Raw genomic sequence first — 20704 nt, 5'->3', positions numbered from 1 at the left:
GAAAGTTAAACCTCTGATAGGCCATATTTATGTTGTTGTAAACTCAGTCTCCAGGAGTGAGGGGGTATAAATCTCTCCACCTACAGCAAGCAATCCTGCTGCTACACCCTTTAAGGAAGCTCACTAGCTATCTATTCCTACAGCTCAAGGAGGCTGCTTTTGTATTTTAATGCATCTTCTATCTATGACATTGACATCTAAGGTACCCAGTTTCTCTGAGAGTTTTTCAGTTCTGACTGAGATTTCATGAAATGGTAGCCACCAATTTTTCTCTATTGCTAAACTGTTCTTTCACAACATTTCGCTCGCTCCCTGTTTGCCCTCCACCTCAGGCAAAGCTGCCAGTAGCTCATTATTAACTCTCTGGTTGTTTCTTCACTCCTTGCTGCCATTCTCTTTTGTGCTGCAATGGGACACTGAGGAACCATCACTGTACTTACTCCCTGGTGGGACGTTGCTGTACAGTGAGCTTGTTCTCTGTTTGAAAATGAAGCAAGATCTCTGATTCCAGGGATGAAAAACACTCCCAAGTATTTGAGTATCTGCTGTACCTTGCAAAAACTTGTCACTGCTTTATTTTTCTGTCTGGGTGTGTGGCTGGGAATGTGCAGTACCTGTTATTTCAGCTACTGTGTGATCACTACAGCATTTCTTTCATCTGGGCTTGTAGGTTTTTTCAGCAGCTTTCTTTATCTTTATGAAGCTGGATTCCCTTCACTCATTTCCCCCCTGATTTCTTAACTTTCAAAATAGCAGCTGTAGTCTGCCTGAATTTATTTTTTTCTCTCTCTTTCCTTCTCCCACACTAACTAGAAGAACAGAGATTTCCTGAAACAATATGAAGCAATTGCACAGTGAAAAAGTAGGGATTAACCAAGCAACAAAAAAAAGTTAGAAAGACTTCACTAAAAATCATCAAATCTCTCTCAGTTCCTGCACCTCCATTCTCCTGGCTCTTGTGAAGTTCTCTAGTGTCCTCCAGTATAAACAGGCCTTGAATTTCTAAAAAATTATAAACAAAGTCCAACTACTTGAAAGAAAGTGTTCTTCACACACATCAAAAGGGGGCTAAAATAGGATCCTCACTGTTGCAAACCATCTTTAAGAGTGGCCACATTTTCTCATGGAACAGTTAACAGCAACTTTGCAAGGTTTCCCTGGGTTTCTCTCTGGTTCTGCCACTCATTTTATGACCATGGGTAAACCACTTCTTCACTCTGTACTTTCCTACTGCAAAATGGTGCTAACAACACTCACCTATTTCTAAATGACTTGTGATATTTAAATATTCATTGCTAGCAAATCCTTTGAGATCCTTTGAGGTGAAGTTCTGAAGTCATACAAAATGCTTCTCTAGCAAAACTAAGCCCCCAACTGAAATCATATGTGCATATATACATTATTGAATTTCATCTTCTATTTTGTTTCAGTGATGCATTTCAGTTCATCTGTGTAACAGGAACCAAACAGAGAGGGCCAAATTTAAAATTCAGTCACAAATAATGGATTCTAAACATAGAATTATATTAATATCAGCAAGAACAAATCTGGAGTATTTGAAAATTGTGTTCCAGATTGCTGCCTGAGGATTTTTTTTTAATCTCATGACAGTCACAAGACCAGGGTGAAAAGACTTTCAAAGTAGAAATTTGCTTTGTGTGCTGCAATGCTACAGGAAATCAAATATATGTTCTTTTATGATAATAGCTGTTCTTTAAAAAATAACTGCCACAAAATACACCCAAACTCAGGAAAATTCAAGCTGCCATGAAATAAATCCAAAGGTGGTAAACAAAGAATGCCCATGGATTTATCCTTTTGCACTACATCTGTTAAAAATAACCAAACCATAACTTTGATTTTTTTTGGTGAGAGCAGAAACTAGACTAAACTGCATTCCATACTGACTGCTTTACACAGATTTATTTTTTTTTTTTTCTGTTTAAAAGGACATGCAGGTCATGACATGAGAGTTTTAATTCAATTTGGGACTGTCACAGGAACACTGCCATCAGTCACTTTTGTGCCTACGTGTTCATTGTGTGAGTGGGTCATTTTGCTGCAGCGTATCCCTGGTGCCAATAACATGTGGGCCAAGTCTAGCCCAATTTATAGACCTGGAATTGGGAACTGCATTTTAAATACACCACAGTTTGTATGTGCATGTGGATGGTAGGTGAGGGGCAGGGTCTCTGTTTAGGGTCAGGTTTGAATCAGCTGCAAAATTCAGAAACAGCAGGTAACTCTGCTCTAGTGCTTGGTCTAGTCCCAGCTTCTGCTTGTTTATACTTACTAAGACAAACTCAGTAATTGAAAGGTAGCAGAATGAGATCCGAGGAACCTTATTCCATATTTCATCTGTTGATTACCTTTCTCCCCATGGTCCCTACGGTATATCCCTTTAAAATCATTCTGTCTTTTCTCATTTCTGTCCCTTCTAGTTTCAAACCAATTTCTCTTTTTCTTGACTCTGTCACTGTTCTCCTCAGGCTCAGTGGCTAGTTCTCTCCATCTCTCTGAATTACATGTCATTTCTCAGCTGTCATGGATCCTCCGAGCCCTGGCCTTCTGTCTACTTATTAAAGGGGCTGTCATTCTAAAGGGCTTTTTGTTTCCAGCTTTAAAACAAACACATTTTTATTATTTTAACAAAATCTTTCTTCAGCAAAGCCAGTCAATCAAAGGGCTTGACTGTAAACCTTTCGATTTGGCTGTTTGTGTTTCAAGGCAAGTATGAACACTTAGGTATCCAAAGCAGAGTGCTGGAAGCCAGGTCATGGCTGGAGGTCTGAGGGGACTGGGTTGTCAAGCAGATGCCTTCCTGAGTTTTGTGTGCTTCCTGCACAGCCGACAGCCATGTCTTTGCGAGAGCCTCCCTTCACCCTGTCCTGTACTCACTGTAAAGGTATAGGCTGGCATTTGTGACTCCCAGCTTGTTGGCAGCCACACAGGTGTAGTTCCCGTAGTGCTCCTCAGTGACATTGGCCACCATCAGCAGAGACTGGCTCCCCGTGCTCTTTATCTCCAGACCATTGGCGCTGTTTATCCTGGGAAGACAGGAGAAGAGGTGTCCAGTGCAATGGCAGCTGTGTCCTGGGAAGGAAATCCCTCCCCAGCACACAGCAAAGCAAAGTCATTCAGCTCAGCTGGCAGGTGAGGATAGAGGGAAGAAGGGAGGGGATGTGAGAGGAAAGAGACCAAAGAAGGCATGGATGGAAAACAGGAGGAGGGAATGAAAGGAAAATAGTAGTTCAATGGGATTAAATGCCACGAGTAAAGCAGTGAAGAACCAAGCAAAGACAAGGGAAAGGGAGGAAGCATTTACCCAGCACTGAGTTACTCTGGAAATGAACACACCATGGCCAGCTGAAGGCTAGTCTGTACTTGAACAACATATTCTTAGTGAAACACACTTATTCACAATATGTGCCTATAGCAATGCTGAGTCACTCCTGGGCACCCTGTTCAGGTCTGGCTACCCCAAAATGTAGGGTAATAACACAACCTTCTTAATGCCAGGTATATGCTTAGGTAGAAAGGACAGAACCTTTTTTTCTTCTTATTTATTCTCATATGCAAATCTGAAAGGCTCAGGTCACACAGGTGAGGGAATCTCATACCTCAGCAGCTCCTTTCCTTAGAAGAATGAACCTGAAGCATCATTACCTAGTTGAAGACTTATACTACCTACTTTTTGGTCTGCATTATGGGCTACTTAACACATGAACAATGTATTAATTGGGCATTGGGCCATAATTGACTTCAAGGCAGGAGCTCCATCCTCTGCACTTCCTTCAGCATCTCCAGCGCAGAGAGGAATTGCCTACTCCAGCCATGACCATGCTGGCACTGCTGAGACTGATGGGACACGGCGACTCAAACGGATTGTAAGGAGCAATTTGTTTGAGAGGAGTTGGGGTGGATGACAGGAACCCCTATTCAATGGACTGAAGAGAGGAGGGAAGAGGCGAGCTAAAGGCCTTACCTGGTATCATCTCTGTACCACTCGAAATCAGGCGTAGGCACTGCTGACGCCTCGCACCGCAGTAAGGCTTGTCGTCCCGTGGCCGCTTCATTGCTCTTGGACTCTGTGATGGTGGGAGGGTCTGCAGGAAGGAAACACGTGGTCAATCCACACACTTCCAGGTGAAACAAAACAGTGAAATTGTGTCAGGGCTGCCTGCTTCATGCAAACTGTTTGGGCTACTGGAGGCCCACGGCAGCTGTTTGCTGTGACCCTTGTTCTGCCCTGCTCCTCTACAGAACACCGCTCTTTGAACATTCCCTGATATACAACATTAGCAGCACTCCTTACACGTGCTTTTCTTCAGCACTGCTGAATAAAGTTCTGTCATAAATGCAAAGACATACACAGGCAAAGTTAAGGTTAATGATGGACTTCTGCAATTTATTAATATTTACCTATGGATCTGTAGTTCACATGGGCTTATCAGAGAGAAGAAGATGAGAGAAAGACTTCATCAAGGGTAAAGGAAGACAGCAAAAATAAAGGAATAAAGTAGCAGTTTAACACTAGCAGGAAAATTGTATTCCATACAAACTTTCTGCCTAATGCCAAAACTATAATAAGAAAGGACTGAGGCAACATGTATGAAAAAGAAATACATTAATGGCTTAAAAGAGAAGAATTTTAGCAGAAGCTGTGGGTGCAACTCTGAGAGCCAATGTTGAGACACTTCCCTTAGGTGCCCAAGGTTACAAATCCTGATCACCTGGACATGATGCTTTGTGAAAAGCTCCAGAAGGGCTTGCTTGTGACTGCTCTGCCTGAAGTTTGCCCTCAGCCCAGCATGGTGCTCCCACCTCTGCTTACTTTGAAGTCTGAGTGTTGTGCCATGGGCAAACCCAACTTGAAAACTATATTGGTGTTCTCTGCTGGAGCTTGGTCTCAGTACTTGCTGGATAGCAGATAGGGTAGGCATCGGCATCTTCAATCCCAGCCCCATATTCAAAATATTAAGCGATAAGCTTTACATGTTAAAAGGCAGAATTATTTCCACCTGGCTGCTGAGAGGGATCAAGGAATAAGTGTCTTGTCTCTCATCACTAATACTTGCCTACCCTGAGATTACAGGGCTGCGACTCAGACAGATACTTTGCTGAGACTCAAGTTACCATGAAACACACTTTGCCATCTGTATCCGTCCCAGAACTGAAAGAGCAAAAAAAAAAAAAAGAAAAAAAGGAAAAAAACAAAAAGGAAAAAAAAAAAGAAAAGAAGCAAAATGGATTGTGTCAGTCAAAGAAAAAAAATACTTCTATCTGGAGAATGTAGGGAAGGAAATTTGTTTGTGAACACATTAGCCATCTCAATATGATCCCTTCCCTGACCTTAATCGGGATTTTATGCAGGGCTTTAGGGATATTGCAGTGCGCCCTCCAACATCATAAATATTAATAAGTTTACATAAATAGGATCCTACATTCAAAGGCTATGGGTTCAAGTAAATGTTTTAATTTGAAAAGGAGGTGGGGTAATAAAAGGATAGCAAAGGTGATTTTTTTAACCATTCTTATTTAATTTTTTGGTTTGAGCAGTCTATCTTCTTACTGTCTATACAGCGAGACAAACAAACCTTTCCATTTCACGAATCTGGCGCAAGAGGTGAGTCACAGAATGAATGGGCATCTTTCTATGGTACTGGAAAGTGATTACAGCATCTGCTTCCCAGCCTGCTGCCAGGGAGCCCAGCCCCTCGCTCTGAGCAGTCCCCATATTCACCACTTTAAGAAGTTGGTGCAGTGCTCTCCCGGGAGAAGGGGCAGGTGACAGTCCCAAACAAACCAGACTACTGCACCTAGAAAGCAGCTGCTCTGTGTGTAGCTGTTTGCTGCCTGGGAAGCCAGGGGTGGGTTCCCTTTAGCTGTTCTCCTCCCACTCTCCCCAGGCCTCAGTTTCCCTGTCTGTGATGTGCAAGGGCAATTACTTGGGAAGCCTGAAGGTGGTAGTGTAAGACCAAAGCAAAGTGAGATGCTTTCTCCTGCAGTCCAAGCTGACAGTGCTCCACAGCAGATGATAAGAGATGGCCAGGAAGCTCCTGAGGTTGGACAGGCTCCATTTTTCAAACTTACTATGGTTTTCCCACTTTATGCTGCTTGTGTTGTTGTTTAACAAAGCAGGATGAGGAAAGATGTATGCAAATATCTAGTTTTCATTCCCCTAATAGGACTGGTTTTTCTCCTACTTGGTCCTCATAGTCTCTTAGATTTATTTCTCTTTCTTTCAAAAGAAAAAATCAGTCCTTAAGGAATTTTAAGTTGCTTACATTACAAATTACACCACATATTAGCATCACTTTTTTAGTATTTTTCAACAGTTAAAATGTTTAAGATCTTACTGTGGCAAAGTTATTATGTGTTGAAACTAAATCAAAATCAAACATTCTGACTTTATACAAACAATCTGTTTCAAACACATTAAAGCACCATTGAAATTATGTTTCACGGAAATGTTTGAAACTATTAATTGGTTCTCATGGAAAGTCTCCAGTTTATAAACTCAGCTGTTTTTGACACTTCTATAGTTTCAGTGCAGAAAATCTCCTACTACAGTTCATATTAATGCCAAATTTGGCCAAAGAGGCAGCTGATATTAAACCACTGCCACCCAATTTCTAAGGGAACTATAAAAAACTGTAGATTTGGAAGATGCTGCAGGGAGCCTATAACCTCAAATTCTAAGCGAGACAGAAAAGTTGATCTGATGTGATGGCCCACATGGGACCAAGGGGAAAAAATGAAGAGCAAGAATGGCATTAAAAGGTACTATAATCACCTACAGTCAAATTAAGACTGGTATTGCCTGAAACCCTTGATGCCATCAGCTCTCTGCCCTAACCTGCTCCCTAGCAGTTCTACTTGTGAATCAAGGCATGAATATGCACCCAAAAATATGTCTGTAGCCATCTCCAATTTCAATTTAAGTTAATATTCTGGTTTAAGTCTCAGTTTAAACTGCAGAAGGTCGGGAGAGGACATACCTCCTATTCATCCATCCTTGATGCAAAGTTATTAGCCTCCAAGCAAGGAAAGGAAGCAGGTACACGAGGATAGCACATTTTACATCACTCAAGTGTCAAATATAAGCCATACAAGTATGGAGGTGGACATATACACGTGTAGGATTAAAGAGTACCATCAGTTTGAAATATCTTGTGTTCCTGTGAGAGGAGCATGCCAGCAGAGTGAAGTGGACATCTGTCTAAGCACATATGGGATGGGATCCATGCCCCAATCCACATATGTGGAAGTAAGCCACAGTTTACATGGTGCTTTTAGGGGATTGCTGTATCCTTTGGCCAAAACCCCTTTCTGTATTGCACTGGTGCATGAAGGGTCTTTTAGAAAGACCTTTAAACTAATGACCTGAAACCAGCACAAAAGTTAAGTTTTTGCACCCTGTCATTAGCATGTGCCTCTGCCCCATGTGCCCTGGCTGTGATAGCTGTGATGGCCGTGTAGGCACTGCAGAGATGGCTGGGTGCAGGCAGGCATGTGTTTGCTCTGAGCCAGCTGAGCCCTCCCTTATCTCTCCCTGCTGCCTTGGTGAAGCTTCTCTTCACGCTACTGTTCACCCGAATTATCAATGAGTGAAAAGGAGGCAGTGCCAGCGTTTAGGAGGGGAGAGACGGGGGCAACTCACAGCTCTTTCTCTTTCTCCCTCTCTGTCTGTCTCTGCACCACACTTCCCCCCGCCTTTTCTTATATATTGCCAGGTTTAAAGCACAAACTGTGCCCTGTGGCAAGTGTCTGATTGCAGATAGTTTTCTCAGCGCCCTCTCTTCAGATTGCATAATCCAAGCCCAGAAAGGCTTCTCTGTTTATCCTGAAGTAACCCGCGCCTGTGGGCAAAGCTCTCCCCACTGCCCTGCCGCAGCTGCTGTGTACTCACAGTTCACAGTGACCCGGACTTGCTTGACGTCCGCTGAGGCAACTTCGTTGGCAGCTTTGCACTCGTACTTGCCCGACTGCTCTCGTGTGATCCCCAGGATCTCCAGGTACTCCTCCTCACCTTCAAACTCTCTGCCTGGTAGGACAGAAAAATACAAAGAGTGGTTCTGTTAGGCTTTCAGATTTAGGAAATTGCTATGGAGGAACAATCACAACATGGAGTCTGCAAACAAGCAACAGTCATGATCTGTTTAAAAGTTATTTCAGAAGCTGCTGAAAACTGAAAATCTGGAAGGCACCATACAGGTGGTACAATACATAGCATCTCACAGGCTGCCCAGGCTGAGAAGCAAAATGTCCACCACATAAGATGAGACGAAGTTCACTAGTGTGGTGGCTGAGTACCACCAGAGGTTAGTCATGCTGTGGGTAATGTGCTGGACCCAGGGCTAGCTGGGTCCTCAGATGTGTTGTCAGCACCTTTTCTCCACTGCAAAATCTGTGAAAAATGTCTTTCTGTCTCCCAGAGCAACCACCACCCTGAAGTGCCATCGATCAGATCAAGCTACGTTAAACACAGCCAAACTGAGAGAAACAAACTGTAATTTGATCTGTAGAGACCAATAATCATCATGCATCCCTGAGCTACTGTACATATGAAATGACACATTTAAACCCTGCTGCCTCACTTACACACTTTGGAAAACAGTGACTTGAGTGTCAGTCGGGGTTATGGATGGGGGCAGGAATCAGGAGATGTCTGTGGCCTTGCTTTTAACTCGCTGTGTGACCTTGAGTGAGTCACTCCTTTGCTCTCCCTCTGTAAACTGCAGCAAATAGCGCCCCATCTCCCATCACCTCCTGGTTAGAGAAGGGCAGTGAGGTTAACCCATGTAAAATGCATTAGATTCATTGCATGAAAGTTGCCAGGGAAGCATGAAATATTAGGATTGGTATATCTACCCTATTCCTTCAGAAAGCAAAATAAAGCACCTCCTGGAAAGAATCTGAACCACATTTCCTCCTCTCAGAGGAGGAAAGCACTGCTCTGCAGCATTGGAAACGGCAAGCCCCAGCTGTGTGCCTGTCTTTGTTTAGAGAAATCAGCCCCTAACCTTAAAAGTGATAAAGACAGATTTGAAAAAAAAAAAAAATAAAAGGTCACATCACAAGAGCTCCCATTCAGGTTCCTCAGAGAGTGGTCAGATTTTCCAAAAACCTCTCTGCCCAGAAGGCATTTTCTGCTCAACAGGTGCTGAGCACTTCTGAAACCCTGCCCACTTCACAAAAGTTCAGTTTTTGAGAGAGTTCAAATAGTGCCTACTGTTTGCCTTGGTTTATGGCACTGCATGAAAGCAGTGGGTAACTCTGGTCTCTGGAGCGGAACTTCTCATGGAGCCACCTGCAACAAAACCCAGCCCACAGGCACAGACTTGCTGCAGTGTCTTGGCCAGGTCAGCCTGGTGATGCCAGCTGTGTGCAATTCCCTTCAGCATCAGAGAGGAACTTCAGAAGCTTCAAAATCTGCTCAGAAGTCTGTCTCTTACATTTTTTTTTATTATTATTTTTCTTTTTCACAGGCAATTTTCAGAATCATTCTAGGAGAAAACCACCCCCTGTCACGGAGACTCAGCATGAAAACAGCGGTGTCCCTATTAAACTCATGTAAAGACAAGGGCTCCCCCTCTCTTTCAGCAGGGCTAATCAGCAGTCCCTTCTTCCAGCTCCTACCAGATGTTCAGGTAGCAAAAATCTCATTGCTATGTCTAAAATTTACAACTGCTTTGTTTTTTGCTTCCCCCAAAAGTCTGCTGCAGGATCTTCCTGCATGGCAGCAGCATTTTGCACAAGGGAAGGAGGCAAAGTTGGCTCCTGCTGCCAGAACATGGCTCTCAGTCCTCTGTTCTGCACTGGGGCTGATGCTTGAAGTGTCAGTGGAGAAGGAAGCAGGGTGGGATTTTCACAGGTTTTTTGTATTTCTGGAACTCATGAACATGTTAGGGAGTCCTAACCCCAGTAGGACCAGAATAAGGTGAGTCTCAGAAACGCGGAAGAGACTTCAGTCACCATCTAATCCGTTCGCCAGTCTCAAGGCAGGACACGTGAGTCATGTCATGGACACAGCCATCCTCTGCCCTCCAGCGGCAGAGATTCTGCAGCCGCTCCTGGCAATCTGTTCCTGTGCTTTGCTGTCCTTACCACTGGAGCAGTTTCCTGAAGTTTGACCTGAGTCTTCCTTGCTGCAATTTAAAGCTATTACTTTTGTCTTACCCACTACAGACAAAAAGAACAAATCATTCCCTCCTTCCCTGCAATAGCCTTTTATCAACTTTTAAATCACTTAGTTCCCCCCTCGGTTGTCATCTTTTTTTTTTTTTCTCTTTTGGCTGAACATTATTGCCAGGGTCTTTCAACCTTCCTCTGTAAGTGAGGTTTTTTTTAGGCTCTTGATCATTCTTGTTCTTTGCTTTTAGACCTCTCTGACAAGTTTACATTTTTCTGGACTTGTGATACCCCAAACTGAATGCAGCATTTCAGATGAGGTGTTACTGTGGCTGAACACATATGAAGGATTGCATTGCAACTACTGCACCGTGCTGTTGTCTGTAGAGGCAGCACATTGTTTCTGGTTTTGTTACTGAAGGGATAATTTCTGTTGGGGAACTCTCTTAATTCCCAGATTTTCTTATGGCATATTGCTACTTGCTAATAAAGCACTTCAAAAATCCCACCCCCAAACTGAGCTGACAACCAACACTCATGTCCTTTCACAGCAGCACTCCCAGTTGTAGGTAGGTCAGTGAGTTGACTGGAAAGTTAATCAGACATCAGGGAAAGACTCACAAAGAAAAGGTTAAAACATAATTTGCCTCTGTTTTGCAACTCATTTGCTCTGCAATTCTGCCTTGTTTATACACAGGGTTCATTCCAAGTGGGACTTGCTTCTCCTGCAATTTGCCCTTGTCACAAGACTGTCACCGTAATGAAGACAGGGTTGAGGGTGACTTAACCAGCTCTAATGGAGTGGCACCCTCATTACGGGTGCTGTTAAGTCTGTCAGAGAACTACATAAGTGGAGCTCCAAAGTAACCTACAAGGGTAGATACCTTCCCAAAGGAAGATGTTTTTGAGCTTCTCCCCTGCATACATACATGCACTTGAAGTGTACTGTGTACCATGTCCAACAGGAGAGCTTTCAAAGCTGCACACAACCCTTCCCAGGACACGATGAGCTCCTGGCTTGCCCTGTGGAGTGCCCTGGAAGTAACTGAAAGGCAGGACTTCTGTTCTAAAGGACATGTCAAAGACATCAATAACCCTATTCAGCTTCTCATTCCCCTGCTCTAGGACACACATATAAGCAAAATACTTCAGGGAAAGTTTCTGTGATGCAAAATAATTCAGGGAAAGTTTCTGTGACAGTCTTTTGCTGTATGAGTGGTAGCACACTTCTTGTCTCTGCACTGGTGACCCTGAGCATCAACATTTTGTCACAAGAACTGAGCTGTTCTCACTTTCAAGACAGACCCTTTTGCTTTCTGCCTTGTCCCCTCTAAGAGCACATTAACCATTTCTAACAAAAAAAAATTTATATAAAATTGAGGTGCTGTAGTACAGAGCAGGGAGAGGAAAGCTGCATCACAGTGTGTTAGAGGAATGTCAGGTTGTGATATCTTGCAGAGAGCTGTAGAGATTTCACTAATTCACTTTGGCAGCCAGATTAGGTGAGTCATATTAACTCTAACCTCTAAGGCAAAAAGGGGGTGAAGGGAGCAGGAACAGAACTTTATACCTCGAGTGAATTTACAAATGTTTCTGCACGGGAGCCAGCTTTGGTAGGGAACTGATGGTTATCACTGTGCAGTTTATCAAAGCAGGGAGGGAGAAGGCTAGGACAATGCTCTTTGGTACCAATAACAATGAACATGTTCTATTAGGTGAAAGAGGGATTGCCAACTCCTGGCAAGACAGCCAGTCCATTCCCATTAAGAGATTTGCCTTGAGCAGATTATCAACAGATGAAATTCCGACCGTACTGCCGAAGCTTCCTTGCTGATGAGGGTTGTCTCCTGGCAGTTCTGCCTGGTTCAGTACAGCCCTTTCCCAGTGAGGGTCCTTTCAGGTTTCCCTAGGTGGATGACTTCTCACTCAGTGCAGCTGTTCACATCCTAAACCATCCCCTTGCATGACTGCAGGCAACCTGCTTCCTTACAGGTTTTTGTCTTTCACATGTTCATAGTTAGCTTAGTTTGTTGCTACAGCCCCATTAAACACCGTCTTGCCAAGCTGTAGCTCCTTAACGCTGTCCCAGTGAATCAGAAAGAGGAGCTTTCTGCTCTGGAGGCTGGAGATAGAGAGAGCACGAGCCTGGGAGGCTCGACAATCAAACCAAGAGGGAACGACCCTGAGCAGCACGAGCCAGGCGGCTGCTGCCGCTCGGAGCTGGCAGAGCCTTTTTTGCAGAGGGATCTGCGGCAGCAGCTTTGATGTGTGCAGGAGGAAGGCTTTGAAGGCCTGCTTGCCTCAGCCACATTTCCTATCCCCTGGCTTCCTAATTGGACCCAGTAAATAATGAAGCTGAACAGCAAATCTGCTTGGCTATGCTAGCCTGCTGGCAAGAAACCTTCCTTTCCCCTTACCCTCTGGAAATAGCTTTGTACAACCCCATTGGCTCTGCATATTGTCCTTGTTGCTGTGCACACCTGCCTGTGCTTTCATATAGATATGATATATATCTATATATATGCTATATTCTGTATTTTGTATACTCTGTATTTTACTTGTTTTCACATCTATAGATCCACCTGTGTGGATCTATAGATGTGCAGAAACACAGACTGACATGTTCCCAGGCGTTTATGGGCCCTTCTCACCCCCACCCAAACGGCCCCTTGTACTGCCACACACCATCACTCTTTCCTCAACGGCTAAATGCTTCCTTTCTACAAATGAGCCACACCCAGTCAAAATCCCACTTGTGCTGTGTGCAGACAGCCCTTTCAGGTAGTCAGGGCCAGCAATGCATTCAGTCACCTTCTCCACCAGAGAGCCCTTTCCCTTCATGCCCTACTTTCTTACATCTCCAAAGGGGAAGCTGATCTCCAGAGGTGGCAGACACATTTTGTTTCATCTCCTCTCCTGTCTGTGCATCCAACACTGGGCTTCTTCTTGTGCAGAGATTACTTTAGTTGTCTTATTTATTTTTTTAAACACTGCTGTGGTCTTAAATTAAACTGAAATTTAGATCTGCTGAAAGTATCTGTTTGCATTTGGCATGTGGAAAGAGAAAGAGATCAGTCACCCTGCTCCTATGTTTGTTTTCCCTCCAAGCATCTTTATAGTTGCAAAAAGAGGGGAGCAGAATGGGTTATGCATCTTTGTTGGGCCTAAAACAGGATGCAAGGAGATAAAAAAGAACGGAAATAAATGGATGCCATTTGAAGTTTTTGGTATGTAGCAACTTCTATTGCTAAACTGCAGGTTTTGTTGCCTCTGCACTCTCCATTTAGTGTTTGAGGTTTTGCTCACCTAACTTTCCTTCTTCCCTCTGCACCTTCTATTGCCTAGAAACAGGCTTCTGAAAGACAAAAATAGCTAAGGGAGCCTTTGACATGATTTTTTTGTTTTACCTCCAGCTGAGGTTTTTTTTTTTTTTTTAATTCAAAACTTTGAAGTTTTCATTTATCAGTCCCTGTCTCCTCAGCCATCACAGATTCCAGTGAGCTTGTCATTTTTTCCCATCCCTTAGTTGAAAAGGCTTGTTTTTAGCAAGGAGATCAGTAGAGAGAAGCAGATGGTGGATAAACAAAGGGACAACTAGTGCTACAATGCTAGAGTGAGGAAGGCAGGCAGAAAACCTAGAGTAGCATGGGAAGTGGTGAAAACAGGGAAGGCTTGAGAGAAGACAAAAATAGATGGAGAAAAATCAGAGGGAGAATGAAGAGAGGGAGAGTGGCTGGGACAGAGGAACTCAAAAAAAGTGAGACTCTTCAGCGACTGAGAAAAAGAGAAAATTGTATTCAGCTACTGACAAAGAGTACGAGCAGGTGAGCAAGACGGGAGGTGAGACAGCGGCAGACAGAGAGATGTACAGCTGGGAGAGAAGCACAGCCATCCCTTGTGTAATGGGAGCCATGAAATAACAACTGCCAGAGGGACAGGAACAGAGGGGTCACATGTAGTAAGGCAGTAATTACTCTGTTTAAGCAGCAAGGCACAGCAGGGTATTTATTGTTTAAGCTGGCCTCATGCCTCCCATGCCCTCAGGTCTGTAGCTATTACACATAAACCAAAAAACTAGAGCAGTGCCAGGGAGGGCTCTGGCCTGGCTCTGGCTTCATGAATGAGAATGAGTCAGACTGGGAGGAAACACTCTGGCATGGTTTCCCCTGGCGTTCACCAGGACTTTGCTCATCAGCAATCACATTTACACCTTATGCGCAAAACTGCCTGCCCTGCCTCCCGAGCCAAGGGCAGTGCCCAAGGGGCTCCCTGGCTGGGGCAATGTGAACATCTGCTGGCATGACCAGGGTTAAGAGAGCCTGTGATTTTCATGGGCTCCTTTGTCTCAAACTCCATGCAACCAGCATGCAAACAAAACCCTCCAGGTTGAGAGCAGCTTCCCCCGACTGAACATTGTCTCTGTGTTCTCTCTCTTGGGACAGCACTGACCAATCCACTTGGGATGACGTGCCCATCGCTGACAGCTCTACCCAGGAGCTGGAAGCCAAAATCTGACAGCTCAGATGCAGTTTGCATCCCAGCTGTGGGTGTGTGTCAGTCGGGGTCATCTGCCTGAGGCAGCCTCAGCAGATCAGCTGTATCTCTGAATTTCCACCCCCTCTTTTCTATAAACGACCACTAAGGGTCATCACACTCTCTCACACACAGCCCTGAGTCTGGGGCATAGAGCAGGTGTGAAATATACTACTTCATCTCAGCAGCTGATTTGATTTTCCATTCAAAATTCACATGTGAACACCAAAAAGAAAGTGGACTATCCCGTGAAAAAAAATCCAGACCCACTTCAGGTCAAAGCCCTGTGTTTGACCAGTGGTTTTCTTCTTCTCTTTGCTGAACCAGAAGAAGGAATAATGTTCTGCCTCAATTTGACATACAATTTAAATCAGATGATTTAATGTTGAAGAAGATCACTTTTTTTCTCCTCAAAATTACTTACTGAATTTAGCCTAAATTTGTTAACACTTTTTTTAATGAACATAAACAGCATTTTTTGGATAGATTAATTACTCTTGAACAGAACTTGGCTGTGAAGCCAATGTATAAAGTAAATTATGAACCACAAGGTAAATTAAGTCATGTAATGTCACAACTACAATATTATACTCCCTAAGTGTTGCATACTGCAATGCAAATTGTCATGACTATGCTACCAAACACCAAGCCTTAATTTTACTGCCAAGAAAATGACATATAAACATGAACAAACCAATAGTTGCACCATTTCTGCATCGCAAAGTTTTCGCCTGCTGCCTTTTGAAGGGTACTTTAAAACAACATGAAGTAGGAGTCACCGTCAGCTAGATGAATCAATAAGATGTCACCACGTCTTTGAGAGCCTTAGGAAGGCAGGGGCTGGTAACTCATCAGGGCTCTGAGGACAGTGCTGGAGCGGCTAACAAAATGGAGGCTGAAAACAGAAGGTCAGACAAAGAATCACAGCTGAGGCTCAGGAGTTCTTCGGTGTGCACATGTGGATGGCAGCACACCAGTCTCACTCCCAGCAGTGTGGTCAGCACTGCAGGGCCCTGTGCCCTCTTCCTCCACCACCTACAAGAAGAGGATGGGCCCATGGCAAGAGGAACATCAGGGTGTGTTTGCGGGGGTGTGGGTGTGTAATCAATAGGTCGTCTGTGTTTCCCACTGTGCTAAGCACAAGATGGTAATGCAAGCTGAGAGCTGATGCAGGGGACTGAGTTTTCTTGCACGTCATGGACACATGAATGGCATAAAATACAACAGCCAGCAGTCAACTATTATAGTCTCTAGTGACTCTGTCAGATGGTTTCCTTTCATTTGGCCTCACGTAATACTCCTACAAGATTTTCCTACAAGATTTCTTATTTTGGACAATGCGCTTGTGCTATACTTGTTATACAGTTTGAAGACAAGTTCCTCCTCACAAAAACAAGACCAAAGAAAAGACTGACAACAACAAGTCCCTTCTGGGCCAAGAAGCCTGACTGAACTGTATAATTTCTGTCCTGGCAGTGAAGAGCAACGATGGACTGCAGTGCAGTCCCTATTTAATTCCACAAATCATTATGTCAGCCCCAGATTTTAGGGAAATGTGCGATGGCACTCACTGGTACCAACCGTGCCAGTTGCTCAATCTAGGAACTATAGGGGTTGGTCTGTGTTTGGTGGCATCTTTAAAAATCCTTGTTAAGTTCTTTACAAAGTCTCTTGTGTCTTACGTGGCAAAAGACATGTTCAATATACTATTGTGCAAGAATCAAGTGGCTCTCTTTTATAGGCATCCACCAGAATGTTTCCCTGTTTTTAAATGTAAGGTGTTTGTTCCCTTCTGTCCTATGCCCATTTGTACTTCTTAGGGTGAGAGGGAAATGATGAACCCAGAACTTCAAGCTAACTTAAATTTTTTTTTTTAAAATTTGATGATCCCCTCCTCCTCAACGATTCAACTTAGCCCACAGAATTATGTTCTTGCATGTTTGAAACTTGGAAGAAGTCTTGAGAAATTACAAATTGGCACAAATTTACTTGAAATGGGAAAGAGCATTAACTCAGAAGCTTAGGCATTGTTGTGGTTCTTTCCCTGTAAGCTGGAGCCAAACACTTCATGACCAGATAACACAGCTCCTGAATCCCCTGTCCTTTTGCAAGATGGCAATTCCTGTAGTTCATTCCTGTTTTCATTGAGGCTTCTCTGAACACCAACTTCACAAACAAAACCTAAAGACTGGGATTTCTGTGTCAGCCTGGATCTAGCCACTCTGCTTCTAAACTGCTGTAGTTTTCAACTGAGGAAATGAGGTCAAAGAGTTAAGCCACCCCTTAGCAAGATTTACCCTTTCAAAAACACGCCAGAGTGTTGTGATGCCTGGCGCCAATATTTGTATAGGTGGATTAGCTTCTTGAAAAATCATTTTGTTTGCTTTTCCCTTGACCCCTCTCCTTGCTGCAGTGTTTCTCAATTAGATCCAGCATAGTAATTTCCTGACACCATCCCCCATATCTGCTCCTGGTGGAAGAAGAAAAGGGAATACTTTGTGGGGAGCACAACAAGGGATCAGGAGATGAGACTAACTAGCTAAATTCAGGATTCAGCAGGCATCAGATATTGCCAGTTATCAAGGTGAGAATCACAGAGGTTTGAGGTAGGGTAGAGTGTGCCAGGAAGAGATTGTTTGGGCTCACATGCTGCAGAGACTTTTGATCAATTGGGCTGGCTCCTGTGATATTATCATCTGAGGTGTCTGCCATTGATTCATAATGATAGCAGTTCAGATAAATGATTGCTTCAGTTCAGGATATTTAATTCTTATGCATTTAGCCACTCCCTTGCTTTCCAAAGAATAAATAGTCTCTCTCTCCCTCAAACTTGCAAGGCAGTGGCTGTGAAGGAGAAGAAAGGCGTTTGCTCCATGCCCAATATTGCTTCTTGCGTAGTCCTACAGGGGAGGCAAACAGAGAGGAAATACAGACCCTGATTTTGAGGTCTTGTTGCTCCCTGATGCAGCTACTCCCATTGCTAGTGCAGCTGTTGGCCATCAGCACACTTGAAAATCCTGGCTGTGAAGCAGGATTTCTCTCTCAAATATATGGGGGGAAAAAAAGGGAGTAATCAGAATGGGAGAAAGCAGAAAACTGTAAGTAGAAGAAACAGTATAAAAACAACTCCTTTCTGACTTACAGCTTACCCCATAAATTTAGGAAGGGGTCTGAAGACAAACCTAAAAGATATTTCATTGCCTTCATACCAACTCCTTAATACTTGTTCTGATGATTACATAAAATTTCCAACAACTGTAGCAGTGCTGGCTATGAGAACACCATCCCCAATCATGTCAGTCAAAATGTGTCTCACTGGGCTTCGCCTCTCTGAATCCCCCATTACCATCATGGACAGGAATCCATTTATTTCTCTTCTCTCGACTCCCCAAATACATTTGATTCCTGTAGGAAGTGAAATGTCTTGCTCCAACAGGAGCGCAGTCAGCCAAAAGATGCAAGAAAATATGAAAAACCATCCATGTTATGTTGAGGACTCTTTGGCTCCTTTCTGCCAAGCTCCTGGAGAGGCAGGGGTCTCATTAGAGTGCCTTTGCAACTGCACACCTGTGAGAATTTCACTGGAACTGAAACAGCAGTTGCTCTAATTAAGCAGCACAGAGCAGGCCACCTTAATCACTGCCATGATTTCATCTTCCTTGAGGAGAGGAAGAGGCATCAAAACTGATAAGAGAGAGGGAAGAAGGTGAAATGTACTGAATCCCTGGTTCCTCAATTTAAAGCACTAAGGGATGTCTCTCATCTCTGTAAAGATTAATGTGAGCTTCTGATGGCATGTTTTATTAAATGGTTATATAATAATTGGTATTTGAAAGCAGTTTCCAAAAGCCACTAAATGCTTTCACAAGACAAGACCATTTGGCTTTCAATGGCATTTGTGCCTGTAAGTCACTCAGGTGCAATGGAAAACTTCACCTCTACCCTTCTATTCAAATCAGAATTTGCCTCATTTACTCCATGAGTATGACCTTGCCAGCCTGTGTGGCAGAAACCAGGGGCAGGGGTGAAAACCATAAGCCCTCTAAGGAGAGGGTCCATGTTTCCTCAAACTTGGGTGGAAGTAGGAGGTGCCAGCAGCACACAGCCTGAGTGAGAAATCCATCAGCTGAGGAGCAAGTACCCAGACACCAAGGACACCTAAGAAATAACAGCATGATAATTCCTATCCTGACTCTCCCAAAGCCTCCAATGAGGAGGAACATCTGTCCCTGAGACGAGGCACACAAGCAGGCCAGGTAGAAATGCTGCTGGCAAGCTAGAGGGCCAGTGGGCCAAAGCTTAATAGGAAAACAGCAGTGATTTGTCTCCACCACTATTTATGTTTCAAGCACATGACAGGTTGTCAGTGGAAGTGAGTGCTGCTAAATTTACTGCTTCTCAAATCCCCGCCACAGTTGCATACTTGACAAGTCACTTCATTTGAAGGGCTAGGTGTTGGGCTGGACTTCCCTCCCCTGTGCTCTCCTTCAATGAAAACCACAAACAGCTTTCTTTACAGCACAGACTGATCCCCCTGGGGGCTATGATATCAGGGTGTGAGTTTAGAGAAGAGGGATGTTCCCGGCATATTCATTTTTAACCCTGATACATGCTGGCCTTGTTCTGGGCCACTTGACTGCAGATGTGTGTCTGACAGGACACACACATGACTGAACTGAACGAGTAACAGCTTGGTTACAGCACGGGGCATTCAGAGACAGAGAACAAGAGAGTCTGGTGAGCATGAGTGAGTACCAGCTGGTGTGTGGGCAAGAGCTGCCGAGCATCGTAAGGAAAGCAGTGCCAAAGACTGTGGGGATGCAAGAGGAAATGCAGGTGGGTGAAAGGGTGCTTGGGGGTCAGACTGCACATATGTGTGCATGTCTACAGGTGGTGGAAAAACCACGTGGAATAATGGGTGTGGGATTGGAAGTAGGGCAGAGCATTTAGAAGAGGATGTGAAGGGAGGAAGGCTGGCAGGCAGGGGAGAGGGTGAGAGCATGAGCACAGGGAGTGTCTGTGGACCTGTGTGTGGAGGTCTGAAGTATGGAGTATCATTTGCCTCCCAAGTGTTGCATGGTGCCTCCATCCACACAGCCTCATGCACATCTGCAACATTACAGGTGGTAAAAGACCCCTCATTAATGGCTGAAAATCTCTAACACCTGGTTTCAAAATCCCCTGAAAAGCAGAGGGGGAGTGATGCTGCCATTTGATGATGGCAGCCATAAAAACCCCAGACCTTCCCTTTTTTCTACTTAACTTGTCTTCACAGCACTACAGAATCCTTGCTGAAGGGGCTCTGGTCTAAGTTGCATGGAAGCTGCTCCCTGCTTTTTGCAGCTGTGCTGCTGGACAGCACCATATCTTCTCAAATGTTCTGACTCCTTTTGGCTGCAGATATCAAGGTAAAGATGTCAGGAATATGGTGTTATGAAAGACAGACAAATGTGACAGGGCACATCTTCCTACCTCAACCACTCCCTTAATTTCTTCTACAGGCAATGGAGCTCTCTGCTTTCTCTTGCACATCTCTTGCTATCATGCACAGGGTCCTTTCATTTGGTTCCCTCATGTGCACTCAGTAAATTACACATGTGAATGGACACACATCCTGTAAGGAATGTCATGCAGTAGCAGGACACATCCTCTTTTTTCATGTTACAGGGGTGCAGGACCATTGCAATTCTCCATCAGCTCTTTAGGAATTTGCTCCACTTCCTTTTCCAGTGGTGTAGGCCAGAGGCCCTTGTTCTGCAATTGTGCCTCACAGTTTATATGATTAAATGTAGCATCTGCAGCTATATTAGCTGGGCTATTAGTGACAAGTGCTATCAATCCTCATACTTCAGTGAATAAACTGATCACCAGCTGGGGATAGAAATCTCCCCTTGTCTCTCATCACCATAACATACAAAGTGCTTTATGTGGGTTTCAGAGGGAGGGAAACAAAGAGAGGTGGAATATGAGGATGACAAATAGTTTGGGGTATATTCTATTCTTTCTTTGGTTCTCTGCTTTCCAAAGAACACAACAG

The 20704-nt window shown here is 44.1% G+C and overlaps 1 protein-coding gene across 2 annotated transcripts in view; it reads right to left on the bottom strand.

Annotated features, from left to right (window-relative positions):
- LOC121339259 (limbic system associated membrane protein) overlaps positions 1-20704 on the bottom strand; it is a 982855-nt gene that overhangs the window by 20076 nt on the left and 942075 nt on the right. For both annotated transcript variants that reach the window (XM_041410922.1, XM_041410921.1), the window contains 3 exons: positions 7913-8047; positions 3986-4106; positions 2899-3047 (listed from right to left, as the gene is read on the bottom strand). In XM_041410922.1, the coding sequence (XP_041266856.1) occupies positions 2899-3047; positions 3986-4106; positions 7913-8047 (405 nt within the window). The remainder of the gene's footprint in view (positions 1-2898; positions 3048-3985; positions 4107-7912; positions 8048-20704) is intronic.

The sequence above is a fragment of the Onychostruthus taczanowskii genome, unplaced genomic scaffold, assembly GCF_017590055.1.
Source record: "Onychostruthus taczanowskii isolate IOZ18803 unplaced genomic scaffold, ASM1759005v1 scaffold34, whole genome shotgun sequence".
Lineage (NCBI taxonomy): Eukaryota > Metazoa > Chordata > Aves > Passeriformes > Passeridae > Onychostruthus > Onychostruthus taczanowskii.
The sequence above is the reverse complement of the archived record's forward strand: the minus strand, read 5'-3'. Positions and strand labels throughout refer to the sequence as shown.